Source organism: Dasypus novemcinctus, chromosome 9, assembly GCF_030445035.2.
Source record: "Dasypus novemcinctus isolate mDasNov1 chromosome 9, mDasNov1.1.hap2, whole genome shotgun sequence".
Classification (NCBI taxonomy): domain Eukaryota; kingdom Metazoa; phylum Chordata; class Mammalia; order Cingulata; family Dasypodidae; genus Dasypus; species Dasypus novemcinctus.
Genome location: NC_080681.1, coordinates 93,457,002 through 93,484,064, shown reverse-complemented (window position 1 = coordinate 93,484,064; position 27,063 = coordinate 93,457,002). Strand labels below are relative to the sequence as shown.

General features: G+C 50.1%; 2 protein-coding genes and 1 long non-coding RNA gene across 11 annotated transcripts in view; 1 reads left to right on the top strand and 2 right to left on the bottom strand.

Annotated features, from left to right (window-relative positions):
* Window positions 1–2,738: 2,738 nt before the first annotated feature.
* SLFNL1 (schlafen like 1) lies at window positions 2,739–8,344 on the bottom strand. Its single transcript, XM_004450666.4, has 4 exons — window positions 6,668–8,344; window positions 4,503–5,042; window positions 4,086–4,229; window positions 2,739–3,392 (listed from the first exon to the last, which is right to left on the bottom strand). The coding sequence occupies exons 1-4, from the start codon at window positions 7,103–7,105 to the stop codon at window positions 3,270–3,272; spliced, it is 1,245 nt and encodes a 414-aa protein (XP_004450723.1). The 5' UTR covers window positions 7,106–8,344; the 3' UTR covers window positions 2,739–3,269.
* A 158-nt stretch (window positions 8,345–8,502) lies between these two features.
* On the top strand, window positions 8,503–13,851 carry LOC131279784 (uncharacterized). The gene is made up of 2 exons (XR_009187239.1): window positions 8,503–8,592; window positions 13,187–13,851. It is a non-coding gene; the product is annotated as an uncharacterized lncRNA (long non-coding RNA).
* Window positions 13,852–14,503: 652 nt separating this feature from the next.
* The window catches only part of SCMH1 (Scm polycomb group protein homolog 1), a 198,985-nt gene continuing 186,425 nt past the window's right edge, over window positions 14,504–27,063 (bottom strand). For 8 of the 9 annotated variants that reach the window (XM_058303796.2, XM_058303797.1, XM_071217516.1 and 5 more), the window contains 4 exons: window positions 22,906–23,100; window positions 20,025–20,090; window positions 16,804–16,946; window positions 14,504–15,707 (listed from right to left, as the gene is read on the bottom strand). In XM_058303796.2, the coding sequence (XP_058159779.1) occupies window positions 15,582–15,707; window positions 16,804–16,946; window positions 20,025–20,090; window positions 22,906–23,100 (530 nt within the window). In that variant the 3' untranslated portion in view covers window positions 14,504–15,581. The remainder of the gene's footprint in view (window positions 15,708–16,803; window positions 16,947–20,024; window positions 20,091–22,905; window positions 23,101–27,063) is intronic. The other variant, XM_071217521.1, reaches the window with a different exon arrangement.

Sequence of the window (27,063 nt, the reverse complement as noted above, 5' to 3'; positions counted from 1 at the left end):
TATGCTTTTATGGACCCCTGTGTTCTTGGGCTGGGACTGAGCCTGTGCCCAAGGCTGCCCTGGAGGTGTGCGCAGAAGATGTGCTCTTTCTGGCTGCCCCAGGGACCTTGTGTGTGGGCCCGGGTATGGAAAGGAGATGCTGGATGTTTCCCTTCTAAGTCTTCAGCAGACACACACACACAAAAGACAAGGATACTTTTTATCTTAATGACTCACCCTGTTACACAAGGTTCTAATGTGGTTTTTAAAGAAATTTTTATTTTTAAAAGATACATAGATCACACAAAATGTTACTTTAAAAATGTAGGAAGTTCCCATATGTCCCACTCTCCACAGCCCCCACTTTTCCCACATCAACAACTTCTTTCATTAGTGTGGTACATTCATTGCATTTGATGAATACATTTTGGAGCACTGCTACACAGCATGGATTATAGTTTACATTGTAGTTTACACTCTCTCCCAGTCCATTCAGTGGCTTATGGCAGGATATATAATGTCCTACATCTGTCCCTGCAATATCATTCAGGACAAGCCTAAGTTATTTTTATTCTTACTTATTGTGTCTTTCATTCCTGTAAGCTGTTATTTTTCTATTCAGGTTTTCAAATTCTTCTTTGTTCTTGCCCAGTGTCCTCTTGATGTTCTTTCTCTCTTTAGGCATATTGCCTTTCAACACATTGATTTGATTTAGATTTATATGGACCTTGTTGATTAGCTGTTCCAAAACCACGTCTCATAGGAAATGGATGTGGCTCAACTAATTGGGCTCCTGTCTACCATATAGGAGGTCCAGGGTTTGAGGCCCAGGGCCTCCAGGTGGGGACGAGCTGGCCCACATGGAGTGCCAGCCCATGCAGGAATGCCGCCCTGCACAGGAGTACCTCCCTGCATGTGAATGCTGCCCAGTGCTGGAAAGCCATCCTCTGCAGGAGTGCCAGCTGACACGGAGAGCTGGCACAGCAAGATGACAGAACAAGAGATACAGAGGAGAGAAATAAGAAGACAGCGGAGCAGGGAGTTGAGGTGGCGCAAGGGAGTAAGTGCCTCTTTCCCATTCTGGAAGGTCCCAGGATTGGTTCCTGGAGCCGCCTAAGGAGAATACAAGCAGACAAGGAATGCTCAGCTAATGGACAGAGAGAGTAGACAATGGGGGGAATAGAGGGTGATGGTGGTGAGAAATAAAATAAATCTTTAACAAAACACTGTGTCTCATCTGGGTTTTTGATATAATCATTTGCTTGGGCCATATCTTCTATTTTCTTAGTATGGCCTGTAATAACTTTGCATATCTGTGCATCTGATTATGATGGTGATTTTACTCTTGCTCAATATCTCTCTCTTTCATAAGGATTTAGTTGCAGGAGTCTGTGTTATTGCCGTTCTTTGATTCTTGGTTCAACCTGTTCTAGCTCTTTAGGATTATTCCTGTTTAGTTGCTCGGGTCCAGGCCATGAACTCAGTAGTGGGCTGCAGACCTACTTCCGAGGGCCCTGGGGCAGAGGCTGTAAAGGCCATCATAAGTCTCATTTAATTTTAATTTCCTCACATGCACTTCTTTGGTTCCCAGCAGATGGCATTCTTCAGCAACCCTCTCATTTCAAACCCTGGTTGGAATGTGTTTGCTGCAACATCAACTGCAACAATATGACAGAGGATCCTGCCACAAGGCTATTTACAGCCTCACAAATTAAAGTTTCTCAGAAGCTGTTCTCCTACCTTTGCCAGCTACCCCTTTTTCCCGGGTAGGAAATAATTCCTCTCCCCTCTACGTCCTCAACAATTAGTCCCAGTCAGTATGGAGGGTGTTTGTGAGAGTTGGATCTTTTTATTTCCCTGCTGGCTCCCAGGACCAACAGTTGTGCAGCCCCATCAGGCCTGGAAGAGTTTGTGGGACACAGCAGTCCAAATTTGTTGGCCAAAAGCTGCATCAGCCTTAGGCTGCATTCCTCCCTTTCCCGCTTCCTGGAGAGGTGGACTCCTATGGCCCCCTGTCTGTAGTCACTGGCCAAAGGCCAGAGAATTTAAGGCTGTGTGCTCTGAGGGTGGGGGGGATGGGCACCGGCAGCCCCAGTTGCAACTTTAACTCACAGTTTTCCTATCAACATTCTTTTCCTTTGCCCTCTCTCTTCTGGGTGGTATCCAGCCTTCCCCTGGTGCCCTAAGCCCTAAACCACTCTTTTTCAGGCCATTTCCGCCTGTCCTCTAGCTATCTTTCTGGCAGAGAAGTGAGTCCTGTGTCTCTCTAAACCTCCATCTTCCCGGAGGTTTTAATCGGGTCTCGGGCTGTGCTGGTGGAGATGGCAGGGGATAAGGCCAGGGCAGCAATCCTCTCCAGTGGTTGGAGGGTATTTGAAATGGAAGTCGAACCCTTCCTGTGCAGGTGCTGCTCAGTGCCCTATCTGGCATGTGCTGGAGCGAAGTGGGACACTGGCATGATGATGACGACATGCCCCTACCCCTGCCATTTTCTCAACAACCCCACCCTTGAGGCAGGCATTGTCTCTATCTTATAAGTGAAGTAACTGAAGCAAAGAGGTGTAGCAATTTGCTCCAAGACACCCAGTCTTTAAGGCAGAACAGGACTGGAGCCTGACTTCTGGGGTTCAGTTCCTCCACAGCTGTGTGCTAGGAGCCCAGGACCGGCTCTGCTCCTGGACAGAGGTTGACTGGGCATGGGAATCATGCCCCATGCATCTAACTGGCTGACCAGGTGGCCTAGAAATAATCATTCTTGCTCCAGATGTATGTCATTTATTAAGGACTTTGACAATCGCAAGTTACAGCAAGCCAGGGGCAGGGGACCAGGGCGGAGTTCCCCAGTGTGCCTGCCTCCTAGGGAGGCCGAGATGACAAATTCCTTTCTGGCCCCATCAAGCCCCTGGAGGCAGAGACCCCAGCCCAGGCAATATCAACATTTTAGGGAGGGGGAAGTCCCTTAGAGCTTGGCCTAGGGTACCTCTAGCCACATTTTTACAACCTCTTTTTAAGAGGCAGGGTTCCACTGGGGATGGTGCTACAGGTGATTTCTTGGCTACACGGACAGAACCGATCTGCTCAGGGTTGCAGCCAGTGAGGCTGGTCCGTTCGGCCCATGCGCAGTGTTGAAGGAGAGGAAGCAGAGAGCTTCCGTCCGCCACTGAGCAGCCCACTTGCCAGGTGGGTTTTATTAGGACTTAGGCTCAATTAGGAAATTCCTGCCTTTCTCCCTGGGGAGGGCACTGGCTCATCCCCATCCTGCCTGAAAGCACTGCGCCACCACTGCGCGCTCACAGGACGCAGCAGGTGCAGGAGACAGGCCTGTTTTCCTTTAGCTGCTGCTGGAGCTCCGCCTTCTCTGCTCTCAACACCCTCACCTTCTCCTCCAGCTTGCCCAGTTCCACCATCCATTTCTGAAGGGGACATCAAAGCAGCAGATGTCCAAGCTGGCTTTGCCTCAGGCCTGTCCACCTCCCCTCCCTGGGTTTGAATGGATGGAGAAAAGCCCACCCAAGGTTTTGCCCAGGACCCTGGGCAGGCCACCACCTCTGACTGGGGCAGCCCTGGGGCCTTGAGGAAAGCTGCCTGACACGAGGGTCCTGCCAGCCTCCCAGACCCTGGACCGGCCCATCCTCTGAACAGGTTGCCTAACCCAGGAAGGTCCGTCCCAGGGCCCATCAGCCCCCTTGCCCTCTGCCTTTGCCACCACCCGACATTTCCTCCTTGAAAAGGCCTTTCCTTGGGACTGTGCCCAGCCCACCCCGGCCCCCTCTCAAGGGCTTCTCTTAAGACGCCGCCCCAGCCCTCTGGGTTTTCTCGTAACCTTTCCATGTTACAATCTCCCCGTCCCCAGACCACTGCCCGAGTCAAGGGGGAGGGGTATATCAGGCACATGGAATGTGGGGTAGAGATGTTTTAAAGGGGAGCACTGGAAGCCTTGGCCTTGCCCCCAGTCACGCAACAGTGGAATACAGGGGGCATGGGTCATTTCAGTCTGGTCCTTCCGGTGTATGTTACAAGGTGATTGGAGGACCAAAGGAAACTGAAGGCTTGCTCAGGAAGGGGGGGTGGGCAGCCCCCGCCCTCGGCGGCCTTGGCCTAGTTACCTGCCTGCACCACTCCTGGATGGCGCTGCAGGACAGCGGGCCCTGGATACTCCCGTCTCGCCGCAGGAACACCTCTCCCTGGTCTGTCTGGTAGAGTTGCGGCTCGCTCTGCGCCCTGGGGGCGTGCACCGTCAGGCGGATCACCTGGGGAAGGGCCACAGAGCTGCAGGGCTGCGCCTGCCCAATCCCAGCAGGCACCTGCCTCACCGTCCGTGGGTTCCTTAGGGCAGCCTGCAGAGGCTGGGGGACAGGGGTTATTTCCAGACTCTTCTCCAGTCACTCCTTCCCCAAATCCCCTCCTCCAGGACTCCCTGCCCCAGCATTGCTCAGCTCGCGGCTTCGCAGAGTAGATATGGGCCATCATTTGTCGAGTGGACAAAACTGAGAGCCAGAGACCCTCCTGTCGGACAGGCTCACCTTGAGGGGGACTGACCCCTTGGTCACGCTGGTGCTGACCACGGGGATGAAGGAGAGGTCATAGGCGTCGGGAAAGACCTGGGGCTTGAAGGCCTGCAGAATGGAGTCCACCAGCAGGCGCACGCGGTCCTCGTCGCGGTGGCTGCAGCGGATGCCCTGCACCAGGCCGCTGTCCTCCACGCCCACGAACAGGCTGCCGCCCTCGCTGTTGAGGAAGGCGCACACGTAGCGCCGCACATGGTGCTTGAGCGCCAGATTTAGGTACTCACCGCCGCCACGCTTGAACTCCAGGTTGCGCGTCTCGCTGCCCAGGGACGTGCCCTGGAAGAGCTGCTTCTGGCCCCGGATCTCCTGGTACATGATGGCGCTGTCGGAGAGCGTGCCACTGGGCCGGTTCCGTGAGTGCATAGAGCTCAGTCCCCAGGCCAGGCTGGGCAGGGTCTCCATGGGCTGGGCTGGCGGTGGGTGGCTGGTCCCCGGGCTGGGACCAGGGCTTGGGCCGCTGTCCTCCTCCTGCTCCACCAGGGTCAAGAGTGGGATCTGTGGGACCAGACTGCTGGAATCCCCATCCCAACCTTGCTTGGGGTCCAGCACCCTGTGGGCATCCTTGTGCCCCCTTCCAGACCCAGTTCTGCCCACCCCTCCTGCAGCCAATGAGGGATCCTCTGGAGGGCCCCAGGCATCAGCTGGTTCGAGGGTTCAAACCAGCCGCTGCTCTGTGCTCTGCTGGGCTGGCCCCTCTTCCACTGTGGGATCCCTGGGTAAAGAGAAGGGATTTCTCCTTCCTGGGGCAGGGAGCTGGGAGACCTGAGGACCAATCTTTTTCTACTTGGATTGTGAACAGGCCTCTGAGGCTAAGGAGCAGATCATTCCAGGAGGTGCCTGAGCACCCTGGGGCTCCCTGTGACAGAGCTACAGGTCGCTGAATTGAGAGGATCTCCCGGAGAACCCACCTATTTCCTGATCTCCCTGAAGCCCTTGCTCTTGTTCTCTGGACTGCTGACAAGTTCTGAATCTCAAACTTTCTCTGCCCGTCTTAAGCCTCTCCCTGGTTCTGCTCTGTCCTTCCAGGGCTCTGGGCACAAGTATCCTCATGGCCACTGTCCTTGTCTGGGCCTCATCAGTCGGTCCCTGGATGACTGTGGCCTCGGGATGACCTTGTCAGCCCCTCACTGGGGCTGACACTCCCCCTGCCTCCAGGCTCTGGCCCTGCATCCATCCTTCCCTGTGTGAGCTGGGATGGAGAGGGAGCCCTGCAGCTCTCCTAAGAAGACTAATGTACCTGTCTTAGAAAGATGATGAAAGCATCACGCAAACATAAAATCAGGCATAAAGGTCTTGAAATGAAGTTACAGATCTGTTTAGTCCTGCAACAGTTTAAACTCCATCCCAAAATAAAAGAAAAAACCAGGCCACCGGTCGCATGGAGTGACCCGCCATGACCACGGTGCATTGACCATCCCCTCGCCTCCTACACAGAAGCCAACTCTCAGCCCTGCTCTGCCGCAGTCTCACGGCCCTTCCTGGCCCTGCTTCTGCCCTCTGCCCCAGCGCTCTTCCTTGGTACCCTCCACAGCCTTCAGCCCCAGCTCCAGGGTCATGGAACGGCTTGTCCTTCGGCACACTCAAGCTTCCCCTTCACCCCATTCCTGTGCGTGTGCTCTGTCCCTCTGCCTAAAACGTCCTTGTCCCAGAGCAGCTGTCACACTCCCCAAGTCTAGCTTGGATTTCATCCCCAGAGAGCAGTGAGGACCCTCAGGTCTCCTCCCCCGGCTCGAGGCAGCCACCTCGCAGCTTCATAACTGCGGGCTCCTGGAGGGCAGGGCCTGGCCCAGAGCAGCACTGGGCTTGTCAACTGAAGGCAGGAGGTGGGCCAAGGAGGAAACCAGGTCCCCTGTGCGCCCTGAGGCCTGGGGTGGCCGAGGCCCAGATGCTGGGGTGCAACGGGACCCAGGGAGGAGTCACATCTGCTTCCTGGCTGGAGGTGAGTGCTAAGGGTCAGCACTCCTGGATGAGCTTCTAGGTGAAGCTGCAGCACCAGCTTTGGCCACGGCCATGTCAGTAGCATCGCCCCAACTTGCAGATCCATCCCCGGCTCCTCAGATACCCCTCCCCCACCCAGCGCAGGCACCCACACCACGGAGTCTGGGCGAAGCCCCCCGTACCTCTTTGTGGCTGGGGGAGCCCCAGCCATCTGTCACCACGAGGTCCTTCCCACGGGCCGCCAGCTCCTTGAAGATGAGGTGCTCCTCCGAGGCCAGCTGCAGGCGGCTGGGCAGCGAGGCCAGGGTGGCCCTGGGCACGGTCACCTGCACCAGCGCGTAGGCCTTGCGCGGCCGCCTCACCACCTCGATGTGCTCCCGCTTCACGGGCAGCTCGAGCCGCTCCAGGGTGTCTCGCAGCAGGCAGGCGAGCACGGGCACTGAGAACTGGGGGTTCAGGTGGCGCACGCAGAGCATGCGTGGGGTGTACGAAGCCCCGGGCTCTGCCTCCTCAGGCAGGGACCCCTCCAAGGGGGGTTTCTTCAGGGGCTGCTTGTCCGGGGGCTCCTCCTGCATCTGGGCTTGTGACGGTCTCTTGTAGGTCTCTGGAGGGGTCTCCATTGGAAGGGATTCTGGATTCCTCACCCCCGGCTGCTCCCCGCAGGGCCCTGGCCTCTCAGCTGGGCCCAGGGTCTCCCAGAGGACACAGGGGGTGCACAGGCTCTGGTGAGGTTAGCAGATGGGCAGGGGCTGGGCAGGGGAGGAGAGCAGAGGGCCAGCAGGGAGGTGATGGCCGCCTGCCTGGGGCCTCCGCAGCAGAGCAGAGTCGTGCAGGGCTGGGCCAGAAGACAGGGCGTGTGGGCCTCCCCTCAGTGCTCAGAAGGGAAGGCCGAGGCTCAGAGGAGGGGTGTGCCCGCAGAGCTAGAGCAGAGGGGACCAGAACTCAGGTCCTTTCAAGGGCCACAGAAGCCCTGTCTTCCCTCCCCAGTCGGTCTCCCTCCCCAGGTGCCGGCTCAGTTTCCTGCCCACCAGACCACTGCTGCCTCCAGGCACTACAGAAGCCTTTTAAAGGGGTCTTTTGGAGAAGAGGCCTGAGCCCGGGCTCTGGAGGAGAACTGGCAGGTGGTCCCATCACTGCTTCTCCCTGCCTGGGCCCAGCAGAGGCTCTGAAACTAGACAGGGCTGGCTCGAGGGTTTTAGAATGGAGGTTTCTATGTTTGTTTTTTGGGGGGGCACACTGATGAAAACCATGTTTTCTCTGCAGAGAAATGGCCATATGCATATGTACGAACAACGTGAGGAGGTTCTTGGGCCCTGGTTAAGAACCGCTAGTGTGGACCGAGTCCTCCGTTTTTGGTCCAAAGAGCAGAAGCGAGCCAGCCTGAATAAGGGCTGGAGCCGAGTGAGGCCTTGCCCACCCCACCCTGAGGGCCTCACCTAGGAGCTGTGGACACACACCAGCCCACACTCACAGCCCCTCCACTCACCCCCACGCACCCAGCCTCCAGTTTGTGTGGTAGGTGCCACCGGCCCGCATTCTTTCAGATTGGATCCCTGAGGCAGTCAGGGCATGGGGGTGGGGACACAGGGCAAACGGGAATGGGAGGAAAGGGGAGTCTTAAGACCGAGCGTCATGCCCCCAGGGTTCCTGGCTCTCCCTGCCCCCTGGCTGGTGGCTGCCAGGGCACTGGGACGCACACTCACCCTTGGCAGGGGCTTCACGCACCACTCTGGAGGAAGTGGGTGGGGCCTGCTCATCTGTGAGCTCATGAGGGGCAACAATGCCTTCTCCATCAGCCGCAGGCAGGCAGGCTGGGGGAGGCAGGCAGGAAAACTGACACCCCCAACACAGCTGACTGAGCTGTGCACCCTCTGAGCAGCTCGGCATGGGGCCCCTCTGGGCAGCTCCCAGAATCCAGGCGCTGAAGACATCCTCCCTCCCTCGGTAACGCCTCTCCAGGCCCAGTTCACACAGGCCCCGCTTCCATCCCTCTCTCACAGCCCTGCTGCCTAGCCCAAAGCTCCGGGTCTTCTTCAGCCACTAACTCCTGGCCCCACTAACTGTTGACAGGGCCCAGCTTCTCCCAGGATGGAGCAGAAAATACACGGTCAGTTCCAGGGTGCCCACAAGGCCCTTCTCTGTGCCCGAGACAGGCTTAGCTGTCCAGAGGAGCCCTGAAGAATGGGTCAGGCACGGCCATCTGTTCTGAAGGGCAGAGCTGTCGCCTGCTGTTTGACAGGAACAAAGGCATGGATGAGACACATGCCTTTATTAATGCAGAAATCTGTTTTTGGGGGAGGCCTTATGAGAGGAATTTCGTTTTCCTTAGGAACTTAGGCATAAACTTGGGTGGAGATCTTGAGAAAGAAGGCTGTGGTGTAGGGGCACGGAAGAGGCCCCAGGTGCAAAATGGTGGCAGAGGGGAATGGATGTAGTTCAAGTGGTTGAGCACCTGCTTCCCATATATGAGGTCCTGGGTTCGATCCCCCGATCCTCCTAAAAATCTGTAGCAGAGTGAGGCTTTGGGGAGAGCCAGCCAGCAGGGAGTCCCAGAGAATGGACCTGGCTAAGGGATTACAGGTTCCTTGATATCTGAGAGCCAGGATTAAGTCCTCCCTCCCTAGCCTGGCGTCAGCTCTACTTTGGCAGAAGGAACTTCAAGGTGACTGGGGAGAGCCTGGAGTCCAGGTCCAAAGGGAGAGGTGATGGGCGGGTAGGCACCCAACTCCCTGCAGACTGCCGGGGTGGAGTCCCAGAAGCCTAGAGAGCAAGGGGATCCTCTGGTAAGGCGATCAGTGGGCCGGGTAGGAGTGAGTACAGATCCAGACCTGGACCCTCAGGAGCCAGAAAATGGATGGCACTCCTTTTCCCTCCAGCTCCTCCTCTGGGGAAAGCCTCCGTTCATTCTGCCTCCACCTATTCAACTGGACAGTATTTATTGATCTTCTGAGGGTACGAAGCCTCACCCCCTACTCAGGGCTCACACTTTTCCCATGCTTGTTGGAGTACCTGCCCCCTGGCCTGTCAAGTGCCGTCTTCTGCCCACCCCCCAGCCAGGTCTGACTCATCTCTGCAACCACAGCTCTGGAAGCTGCAGAATGCTGGCTCTCCCTGCCTCCCCCAGCTCCAAGGAGAAGTCCTCTTCTCCCTCAAGCCTTTCTTGACTATGTCATCCTCGAGTTGCTCTCATGTCCACTGTACAGCTGAGGCTAGAGCTATACTGAGACTGCTAACTCAAGTCACACTGAGTTGCACAGAAAACAACCAGCCACCAGGAGAGGCACGTCACCAGAGGCACCCTCCCTGCTTATCTAGACCCCTTGTTATCAGGCAGCTATTCTGCATAATATTTTCCAAACTGGTTCGAGTGCCAAGACTTTTCCCATTCTTACTGGAAACCTCTTTAAACTACTGTGTTACATTTTCCTCTGGAATCTTCAATAATCTCATGTAAGCTGAGCCTTATGTCAGTTTTTTACTTTTAAACGCAGGAAAGAGTGTGTAAAATTGTCTTTTGTTGTTAAGTACTATTTAAATAAATTTGCAAAATAGTTTTTAAGTACAGAATTGTATCCCAATGTAATTGGGTTATGTGCAGCATCCCAGGCTTTCTGGCAGTACTGATGGTGCTCAGCAGACAGCCAGGGGCAGACAGACATGAGCTCAGTGTTGTGTGGTAGGCAGCCACTCTTAGTCCTCTCACTGGGTGTCTGTGATCTTCTTCACAAACCTCATTTAGCATTGGAGAAAAAAAAAGACAAATCTTGAATTTAAGGTTTTCTCTGAATGTGAGGTGGGGCCCAAAGAAGAGGGAAAGAGGTGGCTGCGGACGCTTCCTTCTGTGTTTCCGATGGACACTTCTCCTCACAGTGCCCACCTGGTGGTCCACATGGCCACAACCTCTGAAAGCACATCAGGGATGGGAGTCTGCCTGCTCTTGGATCATCAGTTTGCACTAATAACTCAGGGGGACGGGCCAAGGGGTGGAGGGACAGGAAGGGGCCTGAGCTCGGGGAGAGAGTCTGCTGCCGTCATTGGGAGAGGACAAGGATGTTAAAGAAGAGGCAAATCTCGGGAAACGGACTTTGGCCCAGTGGTTAGGGCGTCCCTCTACCACATGGGAGGCCCGCGGTTCAAGCCCCGGGCCTCCTTGACCCGTGTGGAGCTGGCCCATGCGCAGTGCTGATGCGCGCAAGGAGTGCCGCACCATGCAGGGTGTCCCCCGCGTAGGGGAGCCCCACGCGCAAGGAGTGCGCCCATAAGGAGAGCCGCCCAGCGCGAAGGAGGGAGCAGCCTGCCGAGGAATGGTGCCGCCCACACTTCCAGTGCCGCTGACGACAACAGAAGCGGACAAAGAAACAAGAAACAAGACGCAGCAAAAAGACACAGAAAACAGACAACTGGGGGAGGGGAGGGGAATTAAATAAATAAAAATAAATAAATCTTTAAAAAAAAAAAAAAAAGAGGCAAATCTCGGGAGGAATGCCATGGATGCGGCCTTTGCCATGCCGGGCCCCATGGCCCTCCAGCCTTAGTCTTGAGCCACATCAGGATTTCCTCAGGCTCAAGCCCTCCCCTTGGGTACTCTTAGCCATCCCATTGATGCCAACCAACCTTTGAGAGAGCGCAGTTCCACCCATCCATGAGGTATCTCTGAGATTAGAAGGGCTGTGGCCAGGGTCCAGCCACTGGCTTCCTCCTGGCGGCAGGTCTGTGAGCATTTGCAGTGGCTTTGGTATTGGAGGCACAAATACAGATCTCAGGCCTGCCTGGCTGTGACTGTCCCTGGGATGAAAGTTCAAAGATGTGGAACTTTCCTGATAGAAAGTGGTGGCAAGCCCAAATCCAGTGACTTGGGTGAATATTAGGGTCCGCAGTTTGCAAAAAGCTGGAGAAGAGGCAGGGAGTGTCTGGACACTCATCTAGGTTTCCTACATTTTTACTTTGGTTGTAAAAAGGGGCAATGGTCCAGGAAGGCCGAGTCCCTTCTGGCTCTACCTGAGGAAGGATCACAGCATCCAGTGTGAAGGCAAGAAGAGTGTCCACTTGGCCCACCAGTGCTGCATCTCAGGGAGATCCACAGAGGTGCCAGGGTGGAGTGCTTGCAGACACTCCTTAGGACAAATGGCCTTGACAAAGACAGTGGAGAGGTGATAATGATTGTGTGACTAGCAAGTAGGGACGGGCCAAAGCTGGGGAGGGGAAGAGATTCTGGAAAAATATCCAATATTTTCCTGGACTCGGCCCCAAGTGGAGTCTGGACTTTTCTGCTATCCCCTGGAAGTGTTTGCTTCTTTTCCTCCAGATGTTCCTCAGCATTGGATTTAGTGAGGACAAGTGTTAAGGGTAGGCATGGGAAGCTGGTGCCATGAGGCCTTGTCCCAGTCCCACTTTCCTATATGCCTTCCCACGTGGCTGGGCTGCTGTGGTCAATGGGGTGGTCTCTCCTGCACCACAGGGCCTGCCTGAGACCAGTCCAGCCTCTGTTGATGACTCTGCTAGAAGGCTTGGCTTTGTGAAACAAGTCGAGGATTTTGTTTGTTCTTAAATAACATTTAATTCTGACCTCAGGTTAGAGCAGTATGAATAAAGGGTAAACAAACCCTTCCTTCTAGCATGAGCATTTGACATTTGGTTACCTTTCAGTTTTGTTCCCCTGGAAACCAGAGAAAAGTGGAATGTCCATTGTCTCAAGGCAACATGACTTGTGACCCTTGATTTAAATCTGGACATTGAGTTCTATGTATGAACCATAAACATGTGCTAAAAGCCACAACCTTGGGCTTCCGGAGTGCAGTGACTCTTTCGATTGGGCAAGCTTCTTGTAAGGACCCTGGAAGCTAGGCCTCTGGAGTTGTTACAAGAGATACTGGCTTCTGGGGCACAAGGCTTCTAAGCCAAGGATTCTCTACTTCCTCCTGGTATGTCTGTTCCCTTGTACCTGAGCTGTCACCTGGGCAACTTAGGAGAACAGCTCCTGGATGACAGGGCTGCTGCAAGGACTTCTTCACTGCAGAGGACAGCATGAAGCTGTGTCCAGTCTGGCAGTTTTCAAAGAGAATGCAATGCCCGGTGGAGCCAATGGGATTCTTGAGACTGACTGTCGAGTTGGGTCTAAGACAAAAGTCCCCAGAAGAGTGTAAAATGGGGGTGTGTGCTAGGTATCCTGTGGGGTTGTTTGTAAATATATAAAGATATTTATGTTCTTTATACCCTTATAAAAAGAGATGGAGATAAAAATATGAAATATATAAAGGGAGCAGTGTGCAGTGGGTGCCGTTTTCTCCACAAGGTATTATGTCTGCTGCCTACATAACCTGGTTATAGTCAGTCCCTGTGTCTCTTGGGTAAAGGTCACATCAGAAGTTCATTGTTACGATTCATAAGGTTCTGCTTGGGAGTACCCCGGATGGACCGCACAACCCTACCAGACCCAAAAGTCCAGGAATCTGTGGAAAACGGGCTTATTCTGGTTTGGCAGCCCTGACCTTAATGGTTTCACCAGTGATCATGGTTAGAACCAAGTGGAATAGATATTAGAGCAGGGGTTCTTAACCTTTTTTGTTCCATGGACCTCTTTGCCGGTCAAGTGAAAACCATGGACACCTTTCTAAGTCCATACTATACTGTGTATTATTTAATAAATATATCACACCCACATCAACATGTCCCCAAATGAATAATGCTTTTTTGAATTTCAGTTGAAACTCATGGACCCCTTGTTAAGAATCCCTGAATTAGAATTTCGCCATGATGTCAGAACCAGTCACTGGTCATTGCTGGCAGGACCCTCAAAAATCTCTTCATCCTTGGGAAACGGATGTAGCTGAACCAATTGGGCTCCCGTCTACCATACAGGAGGTCCAGGATTCGATGCCCAGGGCCTCCTGGTGAGGGCAAGCTGGCCCATGCAGTGAGCTGGCCCACACAGTGCCGGCCCATGAGGGAATGCAGCCCCATGAAGGAATGCCGCCCTGTGTGGGAATACCACCATGCATGGGAAAGCTGCAAGAGTGCTGGCCAATGCAGAGAGCTGGCGCAATAATTTGATGCAACGAGACACAGAGGAGAAAAAATAAGAAGACAGCAGAACAGGGAGTTGAGGTGGTGCAAGGGAGGAGTAATTGCCTTTCTTCCACACTGGAAGGTCTCAGGATCGGTTCCCAGAGCCATCTAATGAGAATACAAGCAGACACAAAAGAACACACAGCCACAGTGAATGAACACAGAGAGCAGACAATGCAGGGAAGGGCAGGGGGGAGAAATAAAAAAAATCTCTTCATCCAAACCCCTCACAGCCAGATGGGCCTATGGAATGGAAATGACCTGTTCGAAACTTCACAATAAATCAATGAACTGACTAGAACCTTAGGCTTGGCCTTGGAGTATTATTGCTTGGCTTCAAATGGCTACTTTGGTACTTTCTAACTATATGATCAGAGTTTCAGTTTCCTCGCCTATAAAATGAGTTTGCTGTGAAGTTAAATGCGATTCATTTGGCACAAACTGATAAAACTTTTAGCTATTGCTATTATCAGGTTATATACTGCACTGCTGTCCCTTACACCCCCATTTTAAAGAAGGATGTGCAGCCCTGGCCTTGAGCACATGGCTCCTGGCCCAGCTGGCCCAGCTTGCATCGCTCCTCACTCCATAAGGACGAGGATGAACCCTATCATCGAGGCTCTTCAAAGAAGCTGACCCCAACACTGCTCCCTCTGCTCTGGTTTCCTGTTGCTGCTGTACTCACTGCTGTCTAGCTGTACCAGAGTGCAGCCCTTTGATGGCAGAGAGTGGACCCATACACTTTTATTCCCAGCAGCTTACACACTACTGGGTCCCCGGTGGGCATTTGGCAAGCTGCCTGTTCTTTAAGGATTGCTGGAATTAAAACACTTATGAATCATCTCATCCAAGCTCCTCACTTTATATATGAGAAAACTAAGAAGAAGAGAAGAGGAGTGACTTGCCTACTGGAGGTACAATTGTTTAGCTGTCAAGTGATTAAAAAAAGACACTGACATCTATACTGGTTTTTATTTATAAACAAATTGACATAAAATAAGTCCAGATGGCGGCAGGGGCATCTGTGCTGCTGACTTGCTTACAAAGGAAGCATATGGACAGCGGAGTGTGTGGAGCCAGCCTCTGGTCCAAGACACCCTCCCTACTACCCATCTTAGGACCTCCCCAGCCTAAAATCATTGGGTCCAATCTTCTTCAGCCATAATTCTGGCCAGCGCAAAGAGCTGGAGTAGGGGACAGACTGTCAGAGGACAGGGCAGGGTGGGAGGCTCCTATCCCCACAGATGAGGCCTGGGGCTACAAAGGGCCCCATGTGGGAAGGGAGGGGAAAGTGATAGGGAGCCTCTCCTCCCCGTGCTGTGCGATGTGGCCAAGGCTTTATGGGTCTGGCCATCCCAAAAGCAAGTGCTCTAGGGCAGTGTCCTGTGAAAAGGAGCCAGACCTGGAGAAAGTCTCTGGGGCCAGGGCAGGGCAGCCACCCTCCTCCTGAGACCCATTCTCCAGGGCAAGGATTTGTGAACTGGAGGGTTTGCCCAAGTGCCAGAAACAATAAGTTAACAATAAAAAAGATCTTTTTTTAAAAAAGGTAGAGGTTTGCACCATCAGTTTGAAGTCTGGGAGGCTGGTGGAAGAAGGCAGGTGCTGTGGGGCAAAGGGAAGGGGTGCCACACCGGACCCAGTAGGTGGTGAGGGGATTGGGCACAATTTAGGGCCCTGCCTTCTGAAGCCCCAGGGATTGGCCCCCTCCTCCATCAACTGGAAGGTGTCCAGTCTCTACTTCTGGTGAGAGGCCAGCCAGGCTTGAGAAATAAATACAGGGGACCTCAGAGCCAAGGCAGGGCTGAGGGGAAGAGCAGCACCAGCCCTGGGCCTCACACTCTCCCGTCCACAGTCCTTCATGGAAGAACACGTCTTGGCAGGAGGGGTAGTAGTGGCTCCACACAGCCTCCGGGTGTCCTGAGGCCCTGAATCCCACTGAGGTGCCCAGGAGTGGGCTGATGGCCCACCTTCCTGGGGAAAGAGTGCTCCCATCGGCTCGACCACGTGGCTGTCTAGGCTGCATCTTGCTGCTCAGAACTTGCCCTGTTTCAGTCGGTCAATGTGGTACGAAAGCTTGAGCGCAGGCCCCAGCTTCAGGCCCATGTACTTCATCATCACGTCACTGCGCAGCAGAAGCAGGGCCTTGCCATCGATCTCCTGGGGGTGGGCGGCAGGAGGAGCCATTAGAGGCCTGGGTGTCTGACCAGCCCAGGCTTTACCTGAGGTCTGCCCAGGGAAAGGCCAACCGCAGAGACTTGAATCAATGTGCTGCGACCCTGAAGCCCACCCTTCCTTCCCAACATCCCTCTCCCAAACATCTACTTTTGAGACCACGAGCTCAGGCTCTCCACACCTACCTGTGCCCTTTCCCTGTCTGTGCTGCTTGAGAGGCAGTTTTCCCCACCCTCCCAAACCTCTGATCAATCCCATCTCTTCCGGGAAGCCTCCCTAGTCATTGTACTTCTTTCTTGTGTCACAGACTGTATTTTTATTGCTTCTCAACTATTACTGAGTCATCTTACTTCTGAATGACAGAGACGCCTCATGCCTGTGTGAGCCAGGCACAAAGCAGGCACCTACTGAGCAGATGGGAAACCTTCAGGCCTGATCTAAGAGCACCCTCCAAACCCACCTGGTGTGAGAGAATTAATCAGTGAAAGGGAGCAGGCCTGTTTTGAGTACCCAAAGGTTCAGCACAGCACCAAAGAGTAGGGGCAGTGGGGAAGCAGCTGGAGTCGCCGATGCGGGAGTATGATCACTGCAGAGGGATCACGGCCATGGAGCCAAACTGTCACCTGAGAGATGCTGGAGGCTCACAGAGGGTCAAGGAGAAGACGGGGCTGATGAGGCCACTTGGAAAGGACTCTTCGTTTAACTGAGGCCTCTGATTCTCATGTCTAGAAAATGCCCAACATGAAAGTCATGGCGATAGTGGAACATGACTGACAGGCTGGAGAGGAGCTGTGAAGGCAGCAGCTGGGAGAGCAAGTGCCCGGGAAAAGAGATCCCTGTCCCTGGAACTAAGATCCCAGGACACACACACAGTGGGACTGTGGCTGAACCAGATCTCACACTAAAGGAAGGAGGTAAACTAGGTGTCCGGTGTCTGGTGAGGTCTGAGACCCAACTTCTGTTTCTAAGTCTTTGTGGTGTCTCTCTGGAACAAACACAGAGCCCACACCCATGAAGAGTCTACAAGCTGCAGAAGCGAGACTCCCAGTGAACACGGGAGAGGTCAGGCAGGGGCACCTACGTGTTTGCGAAAGAGGTCGGCGTGAGGTCCAAGCTGAGGATCAACTTCCCGGACAAACTGCATCACGTCCTCGACTGTCCACGAGGAGGGGTCCTGGCCACTCAGTCGAGGGGCATCCCGGTTTTCCAGGTATCGGTCTGACCCTGCAGGACAGAAGGACACCTATCATAATGGGCGGAGACTGTCTGTAACCCCTGCCACCGCCTCTCTCCTTGGCGTGTTGCAACGGCCCTCTAGGCGGTGCTCACAGCAGTGTGAGAGCAAGAGCAGAGGAACCGGTGGAGCCTAGAGAGGGAAGGGACTGTAGGGCCTTGAGACTCGTCCTAAGTCAAATCTTTGTTCTCTAAAGACAGATTTGATGTTTGGAAAGGGTCAGAGGAATTTTGCATTGAGGCTGTGATTTAGGAGTCTGGTCCTGAGAGAAGGGATGACAGTGAGATAAAGAGACTAACTTGGATTCAGTAGGGGTTGGTGGATGGGGCTGCTTCTGCCTTGGCTCTGGAGATGTAGAGAAAAAAAAAGTGGCAGACAGTACCTGGGTCCTCTTCCAAGGCCTGGAGAAGAGCTAACCTTGCCATAGTCTGACACACTAAGGCAGAAAAACACTTTTGCCTTGGCTGCCAGGAATCTCAAAGTCAATTTAATGTTCTGCTTAGAATTTTTATCTCAATCTGGACTTAAATGGAGCTCCTCCCATTTTCCCTGTAGGATTGGGATCTCTGTATTTTGATCATCACCTGCCACAGATCTCTTGCGTATTTTCCCCCCTCTTCCTGGAATGTGCCCTCTTTTGTCTCTTCAATTTTTCCTTTTCTTCTGGCAAACTGCAACTTAAGCAGATTCCAGCTTTAAGGACCAGCTCCTTTTTGATTCTGACCCCCAAAGAACTGGTCTCACAAAACATGTAGTGTAACTCTTGGTTATAGCTCATTCTCTATCTATTCTTTCTCCATCACACCATGCCAGTAATCTGTTCTCCCTCAAGTAGCCAAAGCAGCCTTTAAAAAGCAATAATTGGATCATGTCAATCCTCTCTAAAAACCTAGCGTAGTAGCCTCCCATTTCACTGAAAATGAAATCAGAACTTCTTAGTGTGGTGTAGGAGGCACCACATCACTTGGTCCTTCCTCCCTGTCTGACCTCTCCTCACACTCCTCATCTTACTCTCCATGCTCCAGACACACTGGCCTTCTTTCTGCTCCTCAAACAGGCCAAGTGCTTATCCTCTGACTGGCAACATGCTCTTCTTGGAATGCTTTTTCCAGATCTTTGTATACTGAACTCCTTCTCAACATTTAGGTCTCCTCTCAAAAACTGATTTCTCACAGAGGCCTTCCCTGGACTCCTAGCAAAAGTATTCAATTTCCCACATAGTCATTCTCACTCATCTATTTTTTTTCTCATAGCACATATTGCTACCAAAAATGATTTCATGCATTTATTTTTGTTTATTATCTGTCTCCCATCTACAGAACATACCTTGTTCTCTGTTATATCCCCAGCACGTTGAATAGTTCCTAGTCTGTCATAATAGATATTAAAATACATTTGGTGAAAGAAAGAATGAATAATATTATATAATAGCTCTTTGTGTATTTTTCTCTTTTACCAGACAATGTCTGTCTTACTCAGCACCCAGTAAATCAAACAAATGACTGAAAGAGAGCAAGTCATGAAACTACCAAGTGGTAGAGCTGAAACATGGGTGTGATGTAGAAGGGACTTAACTTTCAAATATCTCCTGCAAAGGCTAAAAATCTCCTTTTCTTCATTCTGGGTCCCAGTTCTAAAAATCAAACCATACTTTGCCTGGTCTAGCCCAGACCCTGCTCTCTGGCTAAAAGACTCTCCAGTTTATAGTTGGGAACTGACCAGACTGGGAGAGAAGTGGGCTGGAGCAGGGGTGAGGAGAGCCACAATTCCCATGACCTTTTCTTAAAGTAGACAGGAAGCTGGAGGAGGCCTGTGAGTCAGCCTTTTCTCCCTGCCCTAAAAGTCCACCGTGATGCTAAGAGAGAAACCAATTGCAGAGATTCTAGAGAGCAGAGAGAAGATATGAGGAGAGGGTATATACGCACACATGTATCTTTCTCGAGTCATCTTACCTATTTTCACTACTCAGAAGCTAGGAATCACACACACACACACACAATTATATATTTATGTGTTAGCCTACCTCCATTAGAATACATTAATAAATGCCATAGGGCAGGTGGTTGGGAAGTTGCTAATTTATATGGTGGTTAGGAGAAACATGCTCTGAGATGATAACATATGAGCGAAGACCTGCAGGAAAAGAGGGGAATGAGTCATGTTCTTTTGGAGAACATGCCAGGTAGAAACAATAGCAAGTGCAAAGGCCTTGAGGCAGAAGAGTGCCTGACCTTGACTAGCATCTTTGGGGCCTAGCCTGGAGGCCAATGGGCTGGAACACAGTGAATGAGGAAGAAAGTGGTAGGAAATAACATCCAAAAGGAATAACTGGGGGAGAGAGGAATGGTGGTGCATATAACAGAGGCCTGTGTATGCTACTGAAATGCTGTGGTGCTTGTGAGTGATCTAAGGTAGGCTTTGAGCTGAGGAGTGACACGAACCATTACAATGAGAAGGATCCACCTGATAGTCTGTGTTGAGAATAGACCTTAGGGGACAAAGATAGAAGAAAGAGAGACCAGTTATAAAAGAGCTACTATAATAATCCAGGCAAGAGACAACAGTGGCAGGCTCCAGAGTGGCAGTGGTGGACATGGCGAAAAGGGGTCTGATGCCTACTCCGGTTTCTGCAGACTGTCTATGCTGGGCTGCCTGCCCCCCCGCCTTGCCACCCCCCCATGTATACAACAGGCAGTTACTCTTCTGGGAAGGCTAAGTAACTCAGCCTGAAAATGAGGTAGGCAGGTGAGGCATATTCACAAGAGGCCAGGGCCAGGTAAGAAGCTGAGGTCTAACCATGAACAGGAGAGAGGAATGACTTAACATCTAAACTCTTGAGGTAAACAATTCTAGGGCCAACCAAGTAGAATCCTCCCACAGCTTTATGAAGTTCTTCATGGTTAAAAGACAGTTAGACCATGACCTGACAGACAGACTCACAATGCTTCAAAGGAAGAGAGGAGATGCCTGGGAGACAATACTGGCAGGCAGCCATGCCCATCTCATGAAGCACTCCTGTCAGAGACAGGGCCTTGGGGAAGGAACCATAATAGTAACTACCCTCATACCTGCGGAATGCTTTAGTTTCCAAAATGACTCCATAGCCCTTCTTTCACTGGATCTTTTTAACACTCCTGTGGAGAGACCAGGTTGATATCACCATCTCCATTTTGCATAGAAGGAAAATGAAAACCTGAGAGGTAAGATGACTTGCCAAAGTCTCTAGGGCAGGGGAGCTGAGCCTAGAATCAATTCTGAGCTCTACCTCTACTTCAGAGCTCTTTAGACTCTTGCTGGGGTTGAGGTATCAGTGGCTTCTTCCCTTGTCTCAGCCTTCAATAAAAGTGCTCTCTCCAGAGGACACTTCTTTCCCTTGCAGGCCCTGCTAAAGGAGTCTTCTTATTCTTTCACACGTCACAATCCCTGGGCTGGGGAAGGTCAGAGTGTGGGGTGTGGAAATGGTGTTCCCTTGGCTCCCCATTGTTGCTTCTGGACCATCCTTCTATTAAAGCTCATGTTCTTCAGAGGGCAAACATCTACCCAACCATCTGCTCTTCTAGTCCCTGACATCTGTAGACCTCTGGGTTGCTACCCATTGTTAAATGATGAACTTTTTCATACTTAGCTGATCCTTCTGTTCCACCCCAATTCCAGCCAGAATCCTCAGAGATTACCTCCTCTAGAGGTATCCCATTCAACCACTAGGCCTCCAGGGACTTTCACTGTGGCATTCTATGTGAATTTTCTACTGCCAAGGCCACTCTGGTTTTTGTAACCACTGGGAACAAATCCACTTCAGAATTTTAAACATTCCATCCTCTGACCCCAACCTACCAAATTTCCAACTCTTTACAGCTACTACAAATGTTGCATCTCAAAGACTTTTAGCATATCAGACTTTCAATTTCCTACATCCTTCAGCTTTCTCTCAGCCTGGCCTTCTTCCCCACTCTGCCTAGATCTGGTGGTTGATAATCTATACTGGTCTTGCTCCAGCTCCACTGACTCCCTTACATTCTCTCCTTCTTCCTTCCCTCTTCTTGCCCTACCAGCCAGCAAACTGGCAAACTACTTTGCAAGCACAGCTGGGCCCCTGGTGTTTCCTGAAAATCATTCCCTTTTCCTTGATCAATTTTCTCCCCTCTTCTTTATGACTAGTTCACATTTTTGGCACTCCCAAGCCCTTCCCTACTCAGCCCTCTCTCCATTTACACATGGTCACAGTGAACCTTCCCTCCAGTCTCAGAGATGATGATGTGCCTCCTTCTAGCTTAAGATTGATCCATTTGTCTATGCCCTTGACCCCTATTTCTTCCTATCACCTCTAAGACCTTACTTTCTTCCTTTTCTTATATTCCTAATACCTTCCTCCTGGAAGACTCTAGCTGTCTGCCAAACACACCCATAGTGTTCCCACTTAAAAAAACCCTTCTTTTGACTTGTAGTCCCTTCTAGCCACTATCTTTCTTTTTTTCTCATCAAACTTTCCTTGACATCATCACTCAATGCAATCTCCCTTACCACCTCCACCAGCCAGAAGCTGCTCTTGCTAAGATCACCAATTACCCACTAATTACCATATTCAATAAATATTTCTCAGTCTCTATTTTACTGAACCTTTGCTATGTTGTAGTCTCCTTAAAAATGTTACCTCTGGCCACCATAATGTTAAATTCTTCTGTGTCTCCCCACATCTGACTATTCCTTTGTCTCCTTGGTGGACTCCTTTCCTGAAATTTGCTGTTCTCCAGGATTCCATCTTTGGTTAACTGCTTTTTTTCATTCTTCCCAAACTCCTAGGAAGTGGGTGTCATTTACCTACAGTTTCAACTATATGCTGATGACTCCCAAATACTTAACTTCAGCTCAGTCTTCTTCCCTGAGCTTCAGACCTGTGTAGCCAAAACCCACTGGTTATTATCTAGGTGACCCATGGGCTCCCTCCCTCTCCTTCTTGCTTTTCTATGGCTCCTTCTCTCAGTGAATGGAACATCTATCCAGCTGCCCCACCTAGAAACCTGAGAGACATGGCCAACTCCCTTCTTCCTTGCAATCCTTAAATCTGGCTAAATTTACCTCTTGAGTAGTTTTCAAAACTACTGACTAATCAATAGAGTAGTCAATGAAATATTCAAAACATGAACTCTTGATGTCTTGTCTCTAATTAAAAGTCTTGAAAAAAAGAGATAATAATTTTTAAAAAGTCTTCAGTAGCTTCACATGGCCTACAACATCACCCCAAACACTTGAACATGGCATTTAAATCCTCTACATTTTGCCTCCTGACCTTTCCAGGTTTTTCTCTTTAAAGTTCCAGTACTGCATTTTATGTTTTAGCAATACCAAACTGCCCAAAGTTCCTGGTACAAACTAGGCATTTTTTTGTTATTTTTGCCCTTGTTCATACTATCCCCTCTTACTGGAAAGCTCTCCCTCCTCTACCACCCTGATATGGCCATTCGTACATTCACCCTTTAAGTCTCAGGCAAGGCGTCACTTCCTCAAGGAAGCTTCCCTCAAACACCAAGATTGGGTTAGGTGCCCCTTTTGTTTTCATAATATCCAAAGCACATCTCTGATACTGCACTCAAGATACTGTTTTATAATTATCTGTTTAAATGTCTGTCTTCCTCACAAGACTGAACTACCTGAGGGCAGAATCCCTATGTCCAACACAGAAATAGTGTTCAAATAGGTGGCTGATGGGTGAATGAATGAATCCCTCCCTGTCCCTTTGGCTTGGGATCTTGGCTCTTAGTCTCCATCATGCCCAATCCAATTCCAGAGCTCCATTTACCCCCCAGGTGTTTGGGCAGGTGAAGAGTAAGTCTGATTCCCAGTCCCATCACGACGTGGAGGCAAGAGCTAGGCCCTTTTTGGACTCCCAGAGCTTAGGAAGGAAGGAGAGAGTGAAGGAAGGCAGGAGGACCATAATTCTGGTAGGCTTACCCCTGGAGCACAGCCTATGCACAGCTGATGCAGTGCTCTGTGGGAGGCCACAGGTTGGAAGCAAGGGCCGGTACACGGGGGCTCGAAGATTTTGGGAAGTGCTGACAAGGTTGGTAGGAGTCAAGGTGGAGTCCATTGGGTCTGAGTGTGGCTCCAGGGACCGGGTCAGACTATTCCCCAGGACAAAGGCTTCACCTGGAAAACAGTAAAACCAGGGTTAGAGGAGAACCCAGTCCGGGAGGACTGCCAGGGTGCTGGCTTCCAGACACCTGTTTGGGATCTCTGTAGAATGGAAGAAGGGGCAGCAGAACAGAAAAGCCTGGGACTGGGATTCAGAGGGCTGTGTATCAGCCTTGGTTCTGGCTCTAAGTGACCTTACTCAAGCTTGCTGCCACTTTCTGGACTTTGGTTTCCTTAGAGACTTTCCCTCCTAGATCAGATGGTCTTTAAGACTTCTTCTGGTCTCGATGTACTATGCTTTCTCTGATTAAGGGGGACCCTAAAAAAATAAAGCTGTTCTTGGATGAAGAGGCTGCCTTACACACAGATCCTAGAGCAGGCAACCAAGATGCAGGAGAAGAGATACATTTACTTGGATTTAGGGTACTCCAGACTCTGACCCTCTGCTCAGGCAGAAGTGCTTCTTAATGCCTGGCCTATTGATAAAGGATCTGCTCCTACTTCCCCTCCCTCCTTTCATACATAGAAACATTCCAAGGTAACTGGCATTGTCAAAAACCTGGACAGAGACCAGAATCTAAGTTAGAATTTTGCTCTGTCACTCAGCAGGCAAGTTACTTCTCTCAGAACTTCAGTCTCCTCATCTGTAACATGGGAAGAATCGGGCTTGTAATATCAAAACAGAAGCCATTCACAATAGCTAAATGGTGAAAACAACCCAAATGTCCATCAAGAGATGAGGTGGATAAACAAAATGTGGTATATTCATACAAAAGGAATGAAGTTCTGAGACATGCTACAAATTGATGAACCTTAAAAACATGCTAAGTGAAATAAGCCAAAAACAAAAATAAAGGACAAATATTGTAAGATTCCACTTATATGAAATATCTAAAATAAGCAAATTCATAGAGATAGAAAGTAAATTAGAGGTAACCAGGGGCCGGGGGTGGGGGGGGGAATGGAGAGTTATTTCTTAATGGGTAAAGAGTTTCTGTTTTGGGTGATAAAAATGTTTAGTAATGGAAGGTAGTGATAGTAGTACAACATTGTAGAAGTAATTAATGCCACTAAATTGTACACTTAAAAATGGTTAAAGATAGCAAATTTTATGTTTATATATATATAACCACAATAAGCAAATAAACTAATTAAATATACAGGGTAAAGTTACTCCTACCCTGATGTTTATGCCATGGCCCATCAGAAGCAGCAGCCCCAGTCCTTGCAGTTCAGAACTGCAGCAGACTCCCTTTCATATTGGGTTCTACCCAAACCAAGCTGGCCACAGTGTTCTCTGTTGCGGGGGTTGTCCTGGGTACTGGATCCTAACACTGTTTTTTGTGGTTATTCTTAGAGATTGGGTGTTTGTTTATTTTAATATACTTTTTTAATTTTTATTTTTTAAAAGAAACTCAAATTACATAAAATGTTGCACAAAAAATACAGGGGATCCCCTCATTAGTGTGGTGCATTTGCTATAACCGGTGAACACATCTTAGAGCATTGCTGGTAAGCATGGATTATAGTTTACACTTTCTGCCGCACACTTTTGCAAGTTATTATAAGATATACAGTGGCCTATATCTGTCATTGCAATGTCATTCAGGATAATTCCCAAGTCCTGAAAATGCCCCCAAATTACATGTGTTTTTCCCTCTCTCTTCCCTCTCAGAACCTCCAGTGGCCACTGCCTCCACATCTATGATAAAAGTTCTTCCATTATGATATTTCCGGCCCCGCCACCTCACCCACTGTGCCCAGCTCAGCTGGTTACTGCCAAGCTCCTGCTGTGGGCACAGCAACGCCATGGAGCGTTTTGATAAGGCAGTGCTGAACATGTTGCAGTTGCCCGAATTCAGAACTGAAAGTTCATTAGCGTCTACCCTGAAGACGCTCCTGTTCTTCACTGCTTTAATGATCACTGTTCCAATTGGGTTATATTTCACAACTAAATTTTACCTATTTGAAGGTGCCTTGGGGATGTCCAATAGTGACGGCTATTTTTTTTTTTTTAAAGATTATTTATTTATTTATTTAATTCCCCCCCTCCCCCGGTTGTCTGTTCTCGGTGTCTATTTGCTGCGTCTTGTTTCTTTGTCCGGTTCTGTTGTTGTTAGCCGCATGGGAAGTGTGGGCGGCGCCATTCCTGGGCAGTCTGCACGTTCTTCGCACTGGGCAGTTTTCCTCACGGGCGCACTCCTTGTGCGTGGGGCTCCCCTACGCGGGGGACACCCTTGCGTGGCACGGCACTCCTTGCGCGCATCAGCACTGAGCATGGGCCAGCTCCACATGGAAATGACGGCTATTTTTATTCTGCTATCGTTGCAGTGGTAGCCGTCCATGTGGTGCTGGCCCTCTTTGTGTACGAGGCCTGGAATGAAGGCTCATGACAGTGGTGGGAAGGCAAACAGGATTAAAGTGACTATCACCCTTTAATAACATTAAATTGGTTTTTAAAATGGTAACTGCTTCTGGCGGCATTGATGATTTGAAAAAAAACTGAAAGAAGATGTTAAAAAAAAAGTTCTTCCACTGCTATGATCACAAGTCTACAGTAGAACAACTGTTAAGTTTACTCTAGTCCATCGTCCATTCTCCAATCCTGCGGATTCTGTGCCCATTCCACCTCTAATTGAGAGAGGGCTTAGATCTCATGGGACAGATGGATGGGACTTTCTTGCTTGCAGTTGCAGATTCTCTCTATTCCTTAAGATGGTCATTGTCAGAGATTGGGTGTTTAAATAATGCTTGGGATTTATTTAGGGTCTCCATTAGAACCCTAAACTCAAGCACATTGTCTGGTACACAATAATATCTCAGTGGCAAGATGGTTTAGGATTTTAGGACTACTTTCTAATACTCACCTACAAGTGCTCAGGAACCATGGGCTCAAAGCCAAATCTAGTACGAGACAAAGCCAAATCTAGTATTAGCCCTTCTCTCAGGAAGTTTGATTGATGAAGCACTTCCCTAGAAGTGGTTCTGAAGAGAGCAGTCTCTGAGGTTCCAGGGTACCTCAACCATCTCCAATCCCCTGCAGATAAGGCTTCTGATTCCTATTTTCCAGGAGAGATGACTGCAGAGTGTGTCCCACACTAAGACATGACAGGAACCCTGTCAGGAAATAGGAGACCTGGGCTCCTGCATTTCTGAGCACCAGTTTCCTCCTCTGTAAAATGGGGGAAAATCAGAAGAAAATGGAATGAGATAGACTTTATGAATATGAGGGTTAAAGTCACAAACCTAAGCTCTCTGTGATAGCTCAAGAAAAAGATCTAATCTAGTCCTTGCATATATCAGTAGGACAAACTCACTTTTCTAGCCTGCTTTTGCTTTTCTAATTTTCATTCTAGCAGCATATATATATATATACACAACCTAAAATTTCCTCTTTTAGCCACATTCACATATATTATTTAGTGTTAATTATATTCACAATGTGCTACCATCACCACCATCCATTACCAAACATTTCCATCATTCCAAATAGAAACACTGTACATTTTAAGCCATAACTTCCTATTCCCTATCCCCACCTGTCCCCTGGTAACCTATATTCTACATTCTGATTCTATGAGTTTGTTTATTCTAAATGTTCCAAATCATTGAGACCATACAATATCTGTCCTTTTGTGTCTGGCTTATTTGACTCAATAAGATGTCTTCACAGTTCATTCATGTTGTAGCATGAATCAGCACTTGATTCCTTTTTAAGGCTGAATACTATCTCATTTTTAATACATATCACGATTTATTCATTCATTCATTAGTTGATGGACACTTGGGTTGTTTCCACCTTTTTGCGATTGTTAATAAGGACACTATGAACATCAGTGTTTAACTATCTGTTCGAGTGCCTGCTTTCGATTCTTTTGGGTATATACCTAGTAATAGGATAGCCAAGTCATATGGTAATTCTACACTTAGCTTTCTGAGGAATGGCCAAACTGTCTTTCACAGCGGCTACACTATATT